A 12,130-nucleotide genomic window follows, 5' to 3' on the forward strand; every position below is an offset into this window, starting at 1 on the left:
TTTTTATACCTAAACGGTTCATGTAGCAAGCAAGGTTGCGGGATTTCAGGGCCGTATTCATGTATGAAATGCCAGGCAGAGAATAGAAACCTAAATCTGGCACCAAACAGCAACCTTAACGCCTACAAAGCCGCATGTACGTTTACAAACTTCCATAAGCCTAAGTCAGTATTGAAAGTAGGGATACAAGCCATACTTGTATAGAGACGGATTTTTTGATCCAGTATTTGATACGTGAACGGTTTAAAGTGAGAGTTGGACCGTAAATTCGACAATCTGTCTTTCGCAGCGTGTCGCAAGCTTTCTGAGAGCAATAGAGGACATGCATATATGCAGACTTTTTGTACGTTGCATTTACCGTTCGCCTTTCTGTGACCGTCTTATAACGGATTCATTCCGGTTATAGCACGCAGCCTATACTCTATATCACGGCTAATTACGGGTTCAGTTGTCGTTGTGGGGTTGCCACTATTTCTCCTACAAACAACCGAACCTAGTTAACTTGTATAAATAACATTCACGATTTGTAACTCTTAGTGAATTTAAAGAATTAACCTCCAAATGACCAACCCGGCTGGGGAAAATCACGGGATCAGGGTCGCAGTTTGACGTACATCGCTTGCTTTCGGAGTCCGGTTATAAAAACCCTTCCGAAGTTTAGCAGTCCCGGAATCAGCCGCGTTTTACCATTCCGGTTCTCTATTCGTATAATCAGGTTTAAGGAACATTTCTAACACTGCCAAGCATATGGAAGCGCCTAGTCTAACATGACCGGTGCCATATATGACTACGTAATATACTGCGTAACCCAGAAAGTCAATGCCTTTCACTGCTGTGATTCCCAGCCACCCTGGTGGGTTAGTCTCGTACAATAGTGCGATATCAACCCTTCTGTGAAGCACTAGCCGTAAGCTTTTTTTTTATGTATAATCTTGCAGCATCCTCTATTCTCTCTGAGTGCGTCATAGCTCAACGCGCCAAGACAAAAGCTGGTGAAAAACGAGAGGTTTGAATCTCGCTCGGTACAGGGTTCCTACCCTGCCGGAGGATGTTATGTGCGCTTATTTTGTGCTTCGTCTTGCCAAAATCTGTAGGCGCCTCGTACCGGACTATGCAGATTCCTTCTCCAACTATCAGATTCACACCCAGAGCTTATTCCAGGAGCTCTACAGCCGATAATTACGAGCTTCTCAAAGCGGTCTTGCTAGGCCCAAGCAGGCGAATAAGGGTTTTTTTTGCTCTAGTAAAAGCCTAACCCTCGGTCGGAAGCAGGAGCATATGCCAAGCAGCCGAGGAATTTAGAAAGTGTGTCTTCGGCAGCTCGGTACACTAGCGGTGTGAAATCCGTGTTAACACCGCACCACAATACCCCTTACTTCCAAACCGTCTTTGTCTTTTGGTATAGCGGCAATTTTGTAGCACCAGGACCAGCAAAGAATTGACTCAGAGCCAGCAACTTGCCTAAAGGGGGTTTCTTACGCTGGTTTACACAGACCTCCCAGTGGCACAGCCCGAAATTTTACCGGGATTCTACTTGGTTTTTCACCCTTTCCAATCGATGTGTATGCCGGCCAAATATGCACGCAAGGGTCAAGCAGACGACCCGCGTCTGTACAAGACCCATGCTACATGCGCTCTGTAAACGACCGTCTGGAAGAGGCTCTTGTGTGCTGTTTGTGTCAGACATATAACCATGGTTCTGGAGAGTGGATATTTTTCTAATCAATCCTCGTCACCAATGCGTAGATGTCCCTACACCTAGACAAGTTTGAATTCTAAAACAAGACATAGCTCACCCCCTTCACCTCGCTTCGTCCGGAGAGGTCACAATGCATTTAATATCCTTTACCAAGCTCTTCCCGTTCAAGTTTCACAACCTGTCCGAGAAAGCTGCCGCAAACACTACATCATCGACTCCATCCCCGAAACCGCAAAGGACACCACGAATCCCACAGCCCCATCTCCCACAGGACACTTCAGGTATGACCAGATCCCCCTCCTTCGTGTCGAAAGTGCTAGGCCTGATTAAGCGCTCCACGTCGCAGTATTCCATTTCCAACAAACATTCCGAAGGCCCCTTGAAGTTTCATAGCGGTAACGTCAGTAGAACCAACCTTGCAGTCACCGATACCCGTAGAAAAAGTGTGGGTGTCGCTACCCGCAACGACTACTTTTCGCTAAACCCAGAAGAGGAGCCTCTCTACAACTACAGACACTCGTACGCCCCCGGTAACACGTCTGTATACGAGTGCAGAGACTCCCACCGAGGAAGAAAAACTCGGAGCAACAGCAAGCGTAACAGTGAGACGTTGGAGTTTTCTTCAAAGAGATCTTCCCCTGCATTTGAGGTTCCTCAGTTCCAGCTTTCCCACCCTCTATCGCATCTTCCAACCCCGGACTCCACTCTTTTCTCTCACCTTGAGCCAACCATGGAGAACAAAACCAGCTTGTCTATCACTGATTCTCGCTTCACCGGTACCACGAGGAGTGGATGGAACGACGCTGTGAGCGGCTATGGGTGCTTGGACGACGTCTTCATTGTCATCGACACCACCCCGGGGTTCCACTAGCCCTGTGGAACCACTTATACATTTTACAGCCCTCAGTGCTTTTCTTATTCTCATGACCATATTCCTTCAATTCTTTTTTGCTCCCCCCTTTTATCTAATCGTCCCAACAGCGATGGCTTCTTTTTACCCAGCACTTTGCCCGTGTACATGCCACTATCAGAGACGAACCTATTTCTCTTGCATATTACATTTTTCGATAGAGGTACATTTAACGAATTTCAACTCAAAAGCCTTCATATAGATCCCGTAGCAATTCAACGTCGCGAGAAACAATTTGGGATATGGTCTAGTTCCTATCTGCATAGGCACAGCACAAGTCCGTCCCAGCACCCAACACAGCTTTCCCCTCCTTCAGATCCACCCTGCTGGAAGGGCAACTCAGGTTCCTGTGGGTACTTGCTGCCGGGCCCATTCTCCCCACCTCCATCTTCTCCCTCAAGGAACGCGTAACTAAGGTAACCCTCGTCGTTTAATACGGGTACACCTCTTGCGGTAGGAAGGTTCAGTCGCCTAAACGAGGAGGTGGCGCTGTTGATAGTAGCCTGGTAATTCATAGCCTCGGCATTAAATTCTGTATTTGCATCAAACGGTCCAAATCTATCCAACCTGAGCCGTTTGAATGTATCCTCAGCGGCCGGCTCATCCTCAACCAGTTCATCCTCAGTCAACTCTGCATGGTCAGGTGCTAGGGTCGTGGAGTTGAATCGAACCCTCTTTGGGTGCAGAACTGCATCCGTAGCTGCATCTTCCTCAACCTCAAACCGTGCTACTTCGTCCGTCTCTCGGTCATCCACACCAGTAGAATCAGTATGAAATACCATACCGGCAATTCGGCCCATCAACCCGCTTACCCCACTAAGCATTGATCCTTGGGTGTTGCTACCTCTCGATTGTGCCCCAGCTCTTTCGTCCACTTCAAGAAACAGCTGGGTCAACTGAAATGGGTGCCTTTCGTTGAACGTTTCGTCAACATTGTGCTGGGAGTTTGGAGGCCGCCAGCGGATCAACCGTTCCTCCATTAAAGTGGTGACATATGAATCGTTGGAGTAGATCACCGGTAGATACAGATTGCTACCCTGGTTGTTGGCAACCACCTGCTGTCTCACGCCCCCAGACGGGTCCCCATGCGGTTCGGGTTGGGGATGAGGTGGCTCGTGGGGGTTTGCCACAAGAGGACTGTAGTATTCCCCCGACGATACCAGCGAAGTGAGAAGATCAGGGACGAGCAGCTGTGAGGGAGAATCGACTTCAACAAAATGCGAGGAAGTGGGCGGGAGCCCAGCAGCTAAGCAGACATCGGGCATCTGGCCTTCCCAGTTTTGTCTCGCATACGCTAGTAACAGTGGTTTTAGGATAAATACCTCTTGTCTGTCACCAGTGGCTCTTTCAATGACTTTGTGAAGCGCCCTTGTTCCCGTAGAATTCGATTTTTTCAATATTAGCTGGCGGGCACTCGGTATGTCCAAAACCGGCGGAGTGCTCACAGAAATGCCTGGGACACCAACATCATTGGTCATACGTTGCTTGGCATGCCCCGTCCGGTAAGGGGGATATGTCGGGTATGTTTCGTCTCCATCCTGAGTATCCAACATGCGATTTATCGTTGATGTATTGCCGTAATTTTTTACCAAAACGTGGATAAACTCCATGTTTTTTTTCCTTCTTGCAACTTTATCGAGAAAAAAGTAGCTTTCAATAGCTACTACAGGAGATTATTGCTCTTCAAGCCTGGTTAAATTCAAGCTTTACCCCTTATGTGACAAGACCTTTCACATTGGATTGGAAGTCAACAGGCACCGGTAAATTCCAACAAAATCGAGCAGGGGAACCGGCTGTTCCATACATTGTTGCCAAGATACTGGCAGACCGTACTATCCGGGATACTCACCGTGAGAGCTGCTGCTTCACCTCCCCCCCTTTGTGTAACACTTTTCCATTTCTCCCTCTGCCTCTCTGTGTCTACCCTATCTCTTGCCTAATCGGGCGACCGTGCAGATGGCTCGCCGCACGTTTACAAATCAACACGTGACACCTAGTAGGTCGTGTCTCGCACTCAGTTTTATCCCTTTTTTTCGTAGTACACGATCAACGTCACGGTAAAGCGATTTTCGGCGCCAGCGAACAATCGCCTACCGCCAAAGCGTCCTATATCTTCCCATCGTAACAAGCCAATCGACACACTTGGATATATCACTAATCCATATTAACGTTAGTATACACCAAGCTGCCCAGTCTATTCCGTTAATATACAGTTCCTTTTCTGCTTATTGAAGCTGGCTTTCAATCGGTATGTGTTTTGTTGCTGCCGGTAAAACGTGGGCGTGACAAGCAGTTTTCCAGGAACCGTGGCGATCCAGCAAAAGCAGGACTGAGCACGCCAATGCGATAAGCTAGAGGCTAAATCGGATGATGGAAGAAGACAGGCGAATCAGACTTCCAACGACCCTCCCGTTACTTGTCTCCAGCTACCCTACTTGGGCCTCGTTTATTGGCTGAATCCGTCGCTTAGCACATCCAATTCCAAAGCGCGCACATTACTAACCCCGTATAGATAACTCCATTTCCACCGAGTAACACCCGTTGATCCCATTTCCAGATCCATTTTGTTGTCTGCCACTTGTTATTCCTCTCTCTCTAGCATAACCCAACCCAACAAGCTTCAATATGGACTTCGACTCTGACGTTCCAATGGAAGACGCCGTACAAGACCAATTGGACCCATCTTTGGGCACCGCCACAGCATTCGTCGCTACCGAATCCAATGCATCCTCCAACATCACACAGTTAGACGAATGGATCGACCAGTTGTCCAAGTGCCAGCCATTGTCCGAAGAAAACGTCAAGCGATTGTGCAAAATGGCCATCGAGGTGTTGCAGTTCGAGGAGAACGTGCAGCCAGTCGCCGTTCCGGTAACCATCTGTGGTGACGTCCACGGCCAGTTCCACGATTTGATGGAATTGTTCAAGATTGGGGGGCCGTGCCCAGACACCAACTACTTGTTCATGGGTGACTACGTCGACCGTGGTTACTATTCCGTCGAGACCGTTTCGTACTTGGTTGCCATGAAAGTTAGATACCCGAACCGTATCACCATCTTGAGAGGCAACCACGAATCCAGACAGATCACCCAGGTCTACGGGTTCTATGACGAATGCTTGAGAAAGTACGGTTCCGCTGTTGTGTGGAAGTTGTTCACCGACTTGTTTGACTACTTCCCAATCACCGCCTTGGTTGACAACAAGATCTTCTGTTTGCACGGTGGTTTGTCTCCAATGATCGAGACCATCGACCAGGTCCGAGACTTGAACCGAGTCCAGGAGGTTCCTCACGAGGGTCCGATGTGTGATCTATTATGGTCGGACCCGGACGACCGTGGTGGATGGGGTATATCTCCAAGAGGTGCTGGTTTCACATTTGGACAGGATATCTCCGAACAGTTTAACCACACCAACGACTTGTCGTTGATCGCCAGGGCCCATCAGTTGGTCATGGAGGGTTACTCCTGGTCCCACCAGGAGTTAGTTGTCACCATCTTTTCTGCTCCCAACTACTGCTACAGATGTGGCAACCAAGCCGCCATCATGGAGGTGGACGAAAACCACGAACGTCAATTCTTGCAATACGATCCATCCGTGAGACCTGGCGAGCCTACCGTCACCAGAAAGACCCCTGATTACTTCTTGTAGTCTCTACAAAACCCCAAAATGAACGTGTTAATGACTCCTTACACTGTTAAAAATCTCGGAAGGGAAGAAAATATGAAAAAAAAAAAAAAAAAAAAAAAGTAAAATCCCAATGCGTGCTATTTTCATCGCCCAATCCTCACTTTTTCTCGTCCTTTTTACCAATTTCTCTTTTGTACGCTTTTCAGTTTTTGTATCCTTATTTTAATTTCAATTAATATCACTGATTTAGAATTCTTGACCCGGTACCAACCGATGGAGCAGAAACGCTCACCTTATAATGGCACCTACGGGTAGGGCAGATGTCATTTACGTGTTCCTAGGAGAGTGGAACACATACGGGGAATACATACCGGTTAAAAACAAAGGGAATCAACCGGTAATATCCTCTTCGAGCAACCGTTTGAGTATCTTGTCAAAAAAGATCTGCGCGTCGTGTCTCCTGACTTTCATTGTCGGCGTTAACAAATCATTGGCCACCGTGAATCCGTTGTTATCCATATTGTTTCTCTCGTACGTTTCACTGCTGTCGTTGTTGAAGTACAAGTAGATATTCTTCACCTGCTGGTATTCCTCAACCATTTTTGACGCCATCACTTTTTTGTTAATGTAAGCAAGGATAAACTGCTTCACTTTCATACTCAGGTTGAGCTCCTTCTGGTTGGTTTCGTCCATGTATGTGATGCTCTGCAATGCCGGGATGTAACTCTCCTGGAATAGATCCAAACATACGGCCTCGTTGAGCACGAGAACCCCGACCAAAAAGGACAGTGTCGACGTTCCGTACACGTAAATTTGAGAAAGCAAATCCAGACAAGTCTGCAAGTAGATGTTTTCAACTTGTTCCGGCGAGATACACTCCCCCAGGGAAAGGGGGATCATGTTTTTCACTCTATCCACAATCTGTATTCTCCCCGCGGAGTCTAGACGCGCCACATCGCCTGTGCGCATCCACCCGTCTGAGTCAAAGTTTTCTGCGGTTTTCTCCGGATCCTTATAATACTCCAGGGCAATCTGCGGCCCTCTGAGGAAGATCTGACCAGCCCGGTTCTTTTCCCACGAAAACCCAATCTCAGGACAATCCACAAGCTTGAATTCCACGGTACAGCACATGTACCCGGTAGAGACGGGCTGAAATTCGTCCTCGTTGAACGAGATGGTAATGGTGGCAAAGGACTCCGTCAACCCGTACCCCTGTACGAACTCTGCGTTGAGCAACGATCGCAACTTTCTGATGGTGTCGGGCAAAATGAGAGCCGAGCCGGTGACCAAGAGCTGCAAGTTTTCTAAGCCGAGGGCAGCCCTGACCTTTTTAACGAAGCGTTTATCGTACAACCAATGGTTAGTTACCTGCTCATCCTTGAAAAACCTCTCCTTCTTATACGCAAGGGCCCTGTCGTGGATGAACCGTGTGACCCACCCCAGGTTCTGGATCTTGTGGGAGATCCCGGCTTCCACACGGCTGAAGATACGAGGCACACCGACCAAATGCGTCGGCTTGATATCGTACAAGTCAGCCATGATCTGTCTCGCATCAGTTTGGTCGTATGGAAGGTAGATAGTGGAGCCGATACACATCTCAAACACACAAATAAGCCGCTGGTACACATGGGATAACGGCAAGACGCATAACGCCTTGGAGTTTTCTTTGTCTGGGTTTGCGAGCTTGGGTTTTGTAGCAGCGGAGAAAAGCGAAACCAAACCGGCTACCGCGTTTTGGTGAGTCAACACCACCCCCTTTGGGTTACCAACCGTCCCGGAGGTGAAGGAAAGGGTATAGATGGAATTTGGCTCTGGCGCAATATGCTCCACTGGCCTTTCGGCACCTATTTGGCTGAGTTCAGCAAAGGTGTAGACGGAAATGTCCAAATCGTCGGCGAGTTGAAGCAAGAAAGAGGATACGTTATCGACCGTTTTCCTGTCACTCACCACCAAGATCTTCATGAACGCGAGCTTGCTCTCGTAGATCGTGGTCAAGATCGGCAAAATCTTATCATGGGACAAAACCATGACAGGTGACTTGGTCAAACCTAAAATGTACTCGATATGGGCCCGACTCAAGGTGTCGTAGAGAGAGGTATTGGTGATGGAGTATTGGATGCAACCCAAATCGGTGATAAACCACTCGTAAGAGTTGGGAAGGGAAATGGCCAAGACGAAGTCGTCCAGCGTACTCAGCCGAAGCTGATGATCCTTCAAATGCAATTTCTCATGGATCAAATACATCAAACCCGCTCCAAAGTTTTCGCTGGCCTTGACCACCTCCGCATAGCTTCGGAACCAGTAGGGACTGTCTGGCGAGTCCCTGGAAGCAAAACACCGGTTTGCGAGATACTTTTTCATCGACGACCGGAGGTAGTCGTAGACGGAGGTTAATTCGGGGTGGAGAGAGGTTATCATAGCATGGTTGGGGGTCTTGGCACAAATCTTGTTTCTGAAAATGGGAGACCCTGTATCGCTGCTGGTTCCTGGCACTGTGTAGAGACCGTTTAACTCGTTATGGTTGAAAGGTGTGCCTGTCGTGAGGATATCCTGAATGGAGGACTTTTGGTAATCAAACTGCGGGGGAAAGGTGGCGGGATAGCCCCTGTTTTCACTGGAAGTCATGTTCTCAAGAGCACTAGGGAGTTATAGAACAGAGTCAATATAAAGGGCCAGAAATAAGTACCAGAAATAAGTGCCACGGATACAGCTGGGGATCCAAGGTGTATTTATGACTACTATCATCCGCCAGATACGCCTGGGAAACCTACATGGGTTGGTTGGACTAAGGTGCGCTATCCAAGACGCAGGCGTACCTAAAAAAAAGTTTCCCATTAATTTCAGCTGATGCGGCGGAGCTTATACGGTGCTCACTCAGGCCACCACATGGGGTACCAGAGTCCACTCTCACCACAATCCAGGCAAGGTATCCAAAGATATACTGGGGGTATTACTAGACTGCCATTTTTGAGACCCAGACTGGGAGAATACGGCACCTTTACCTTTTTATTTCCACATGTCTTTGAGCATATTGCATATTTACCGACCCCGGAGGCTGAAATATTTTTTCGAGGCGGGACAGATCGGTTATCCCTTCTAGTAGGTGTCGATCGTCTCGGCAGGGAATACCATCGGAAGATGCGGACAAGGATCATGTATCAATAACTAAATTTGAGATAGTGGGCTGCAGCAGATACCCAGGAAAGTCTATGAGATAAACAGCCAGTTTTATTCTAGATCTCTAGACGGAGTTTTTTCTGTCTGGGTTTTCTGTCTGGGTTTTCGCCATCTGGGTTTTCACTTATTAGGTGACGCATCACTGGAGTTTGCACGCTACATGATATGCCTCTTTGTGCATCATCTCCCTATTTCCGCCAGTGAAAATACCCTCTATTTTTGCTGTAAAAAAAGGCACGTATGGGCTTATACTACATCCAGGAAGCAGTGCTATCCTTTGGTTAAACCAATCAGTCAAAATTGGATAGTTCATTTGGCCACTATCAGGAGCGCCAATTTTTATGCCCTCTAATCCGGTAATAATAGCGATACTAGCTGATGCTACAGGCCTAAACCGGACTAATAAAGTGTTTATGCAACGTATCGTCAAACGGTACGAAAGCTTTGTCTCTTCGTTAATCGAGCGCAACATTCGAACGGAAAAGGCGTGCGGTAGTCACACCCGCTTAAATGCGCCACATGGTCCGAGGTCGAAAATTTCAAAACCACAAGGTTCTGGATATTAGCTTCGTGAACATCTCTCTAAGAGCCAGCACCTGAAACTCATATAGCAGATCCATAGATCTGTATCCCGGGGATCTAACGACATACATGAATAAGCGATTACATGGGCAAAACCGAGATTTTTTTGGCCCAGGACGCATAGATCTATCTGTTCGTAATAATGCCATTAAATATAGTACAGAAAGCGTTACGTACCCAAGTCGTATGAAAACAATGTAAACTCTGATGCGATTTAACGACCAAAGTACTTCTTTTCTAACGGACGAACAAGGTTGTAACCAATACAGCCGAACCCAGCAGCCAATTCAAAGCCGATGTCACCGCCGTTCTCACCAATCATCTTGGCAACGACACCCTGGTAATAGGCCTGGTTCATACCCAACACAGCGCCAGTGACACCGCAACAGAAACCAAAAACACCAGCAATACCCACTGGCAATTTAGAGAAGTCGTCGTGGTCTTCGATATTGTACGCGGAAAAGGTTCTCCTATAGATGAAGTGTTCGGATAAGGTGACAGACTCGTAGATAGCCAAGTAGTAGGCGACCAAGTTCATGAAGTTGGACATGACGGTAGCAAAACTGTAGTAGGCTGGGATACAGATAGCCAAGGTGGCAGCGTTACCGAAAATGGACCAGAAAATTCTTGGCAATTTGTGGAACTTACTCCAGACGGCCTGGGCGGACAAGGACATGGAGTACATGTTTGGGATGTTATTCGCGACAGTGGACAAGGCAAGCAACACACAGCAGAACTGGCCGAAACCGTGGAGCGAGTCTTCGACCAAAACGGCATAGACCAAGCCACCAACAGAGTTTTCCAGGTACAACTGGGCCCACCTCTCGTTGTGCAAACCCATGGAGCAGGCATTACCCAAGGTCAAACAGAAGACGATTGGGGTCACTAAGCCAACAAAGACGGCGAAGAACACTTTGTATGAGTTGGTGGTCTTAGGCATGTATACGGTGTAATCGGCAGCAAAGGCTGACCAGCCAGTGGTGGAACCAAAAATTGCACCGCCATAGGAGAGCACCGCACCGGCAACAGTAGGACCGGAGGCCCACTCACCGTAGCGGAATTCACCAGACATTTTCATTCTGGCAATGATGACCACGAAACAAAAGGCGTTGGGAATCCAGGAATACTTCTCGTAGATGTGAATGACCTTGTAACCGAAGAAGGTGACAGTGATGGTCAACAAGATGATGATCAAACAGCCGGCCCACGGAGGCAAGGCGCCGTTATTGACAATGTGTAATAACTGGGCAGACACCATGGTGTTGACGGCGCCCCATCCAATCCCTGAGATACAATTGAGGAAGGCAAAGATTCTGGAGCCATAATTGCCCGCCAAGTATCTGGACAAAATCATCTGTCTCAATCCGAACTTGGGTCCGAAGACGGAGAAAAGGGCCACGGGCAAGGCACCGAGGATGGTGAAGAAGATGTTTGCCAACACCGCAGTCCAGAAGTTCAACTTAAAGACACCGCCGGCTAAGGCCCCAAGAGCAAAGGTGGCAATGACCAAGTTGGCAGAGAACCACATGGAGGCCACTTCATAGATGGACGCGGAGGTTCTTTCGCTATCAGGAACTCTTTCGACACCTCTGGTTTCCGCCTTCAACATGTACCCAAGCTGGTCCAAGATGTTCAATTTGGTATTCTTGGTTTCGGCAATATCTTCGACATCGGTGTCGCTATTGGTACGAACCTCTCTTTCAAGATTGGACTCCTTCTTTTCAAGGTTGGACTCCTGCTTTTCAAGATCGGACATGATGAAGGGGAAGGATGTCCAACCAACCAGAATAGGAAGGAATTAACTATAGACGCTTTGCTGGATATTTATATTCTGTGGCTCAGACTCTCGAGTCAGCAGCCCAATTTCCTAGCCGAGGAATTAACCAGAGTGAAAAAATTTCAATGATGCATCCATGGTGCATGTGAGTCAACCAGAATGTTTCTTTTTGCCAAGTAGTTTAGTCCTTATCCTGTCAGAGTCAGTTAAAGGTGCATAAAACTGCGATACACGCCACGGAAAAAAAAAAGGGGCTTCGGCGTAAAAGATGCATAACGCGTTTCTTTTCTATCGTAAAATTATGCCCCTGTCGCTTACACTTGCTGATTTAGGGCCGTATTTGATTCAACGGCTTCCA

At 47.9% G+C, this 12,130-nt stretch overlaps 7 protein-coding genes across 7 annotated transcripts; 3 read left to right on the top strand and 4 right to left on the bottom strand.

Annotated features, from left to right (window-relative positions):
* The first annotated feature begins 1,542 nt into the window (after nucleotides 1-1,542).
* BABINDRAFT_85471 (uncharacterized protein) lies at nucleotides 1,543-2,716 on the top strand. The gene has a single exon (XM_019132821.1). It carries the CDS (start codon nucleotides 1,830-1,832, stop codon nucleotides 2,568-2,570), a length of 741 nt encoding a protein of 246 aa, XP_018983833.1. The 5' UTR covers nucleotides 1,543-1,829; the 3' UTR covers nucleotides 2,571-2,716.
* Nucleotides 2,717-2,863: 147 nt separating this feature from the next.
* Nucleotides 2,864-4,219, bottom strand: BABINDRAFT_168241 (uncharacterized protein; the record flags this gene model as incomplete). Its single annotated transcript, XM_019130576.1, has 1 exon — nucleotides 2,864-4,219. One exon carries the CDS (start codon nucleotides 4,217-4,219, stop codon nucleotides 2,864-2,866), a length of 1,356 nt encoding a protein of 451 aa, XP_018983834.1.
* A 1,015-nt stretch (nucleotides 4,220-5,234) lies between these two features.
* PPH21 (phosphoprotein phosphatase 2A catalytic subunit) lies at nucleotides 5,235-6,257 on the top strand (the record flags this gene model as incomplete). Its single annotated transcript, XM_019132939.1, has 1 exon — nucleotides 5,235-6,257. The coding sequence occupies one exon, from the start codon at nucleotides 5,235-5,237 to the stop codon at nucleotides 6,255-6,257; it is 1,023 nt and encodes a 340-aa protein (XP_018983835.1).
* Nucleotides 6,258-6,626: 369 nt separating this feature from the next.
* Nucleotides 6,627-8,861, bottom strand: BABINDRAFT_39306 (uncharacterized protein; the record flags this gene model as incomplete). The annotated part of the gene is made up of 2 exons (XM_019131919.1): nucleotides 6,627-6,762; nucleotides 6,799-8,861. 2 exons carry the CDS (start codon nucleotides 8,859-8,861, stop codon nucleotides 6,627-6,629), a joined length of 2,199 nt encoding a protein of 732 aa, XP_018983836.1.
* Nucleotides 8,862-8,972: 111 nt separating this feature from the next.
* On the top strand, nucleotides 8,973-9,477 carry BABINDRAFT_85476 (uncharacterized protein). The gene has a single exon (XM_019132822.1). It carries the CDS (start codon nucleotides 9,084-9,086, stop codon nucleotides 9,399-9,401), a length of 318 nt encoding a protein of 105 aa, XP_018983837.1. The 5' UTR covers nucleotides 8,973-9,083; the 3' UTR covers nucleotides 9,402-9,477.
* BABINDRAFT_85481 (uncharacterized protein) lies at nucleotides 9,472-10,047 on the bottom strand. The gene has a single exon (XM_019132823.1). The coding sequence runs from the start codon at nucleotides 9,883-9,885 to the stop codon at nucleotides 9,553-9,555; it is 333 nt and encodes a 110-aa protein (XP_018983838.1). The 5' UTR covers nucleotides 9,886-10,047; the 3' UTR covers nucleotides 9,472-9,552.
* Nucleotide 10,048: 1 nt separating this feature from the next.
* BABINDRAFT_162716 (cytosine permease) lies at nucleotides 10,049-11,879 on the bottom strand. The gene has a single exon (XM_019129498.1). The coding sequence runs from the start codon at nucleotides 11,749-11,751 to the stop codon at nucleotides 10,210-10,212; it is 1,542 nt and encodes a 513-aa protein (XP_018983839.1). The 5' UTR covers nucleotides 11,752-11,879; the 3' UTR covers nucleotides 10,049-10,209.
* Nucleotides 11,880-12,130: the final 251 nt, after the last annotated feature.

Source organism: Babjeviella inositovora (genome assembly GCF_001661335.1).
Source record: "Babjeviella inositovora NRRL Y-12698 unplaced genomic scaffold BABINscaffold_10, whole genome shotgun sequence".
Taxonomy (NCBI): Eukaryota; Fungi; Ascomycota; class Pichiomycetes; order Serinales; genus Babjeviella; species Babjeviella inositovora.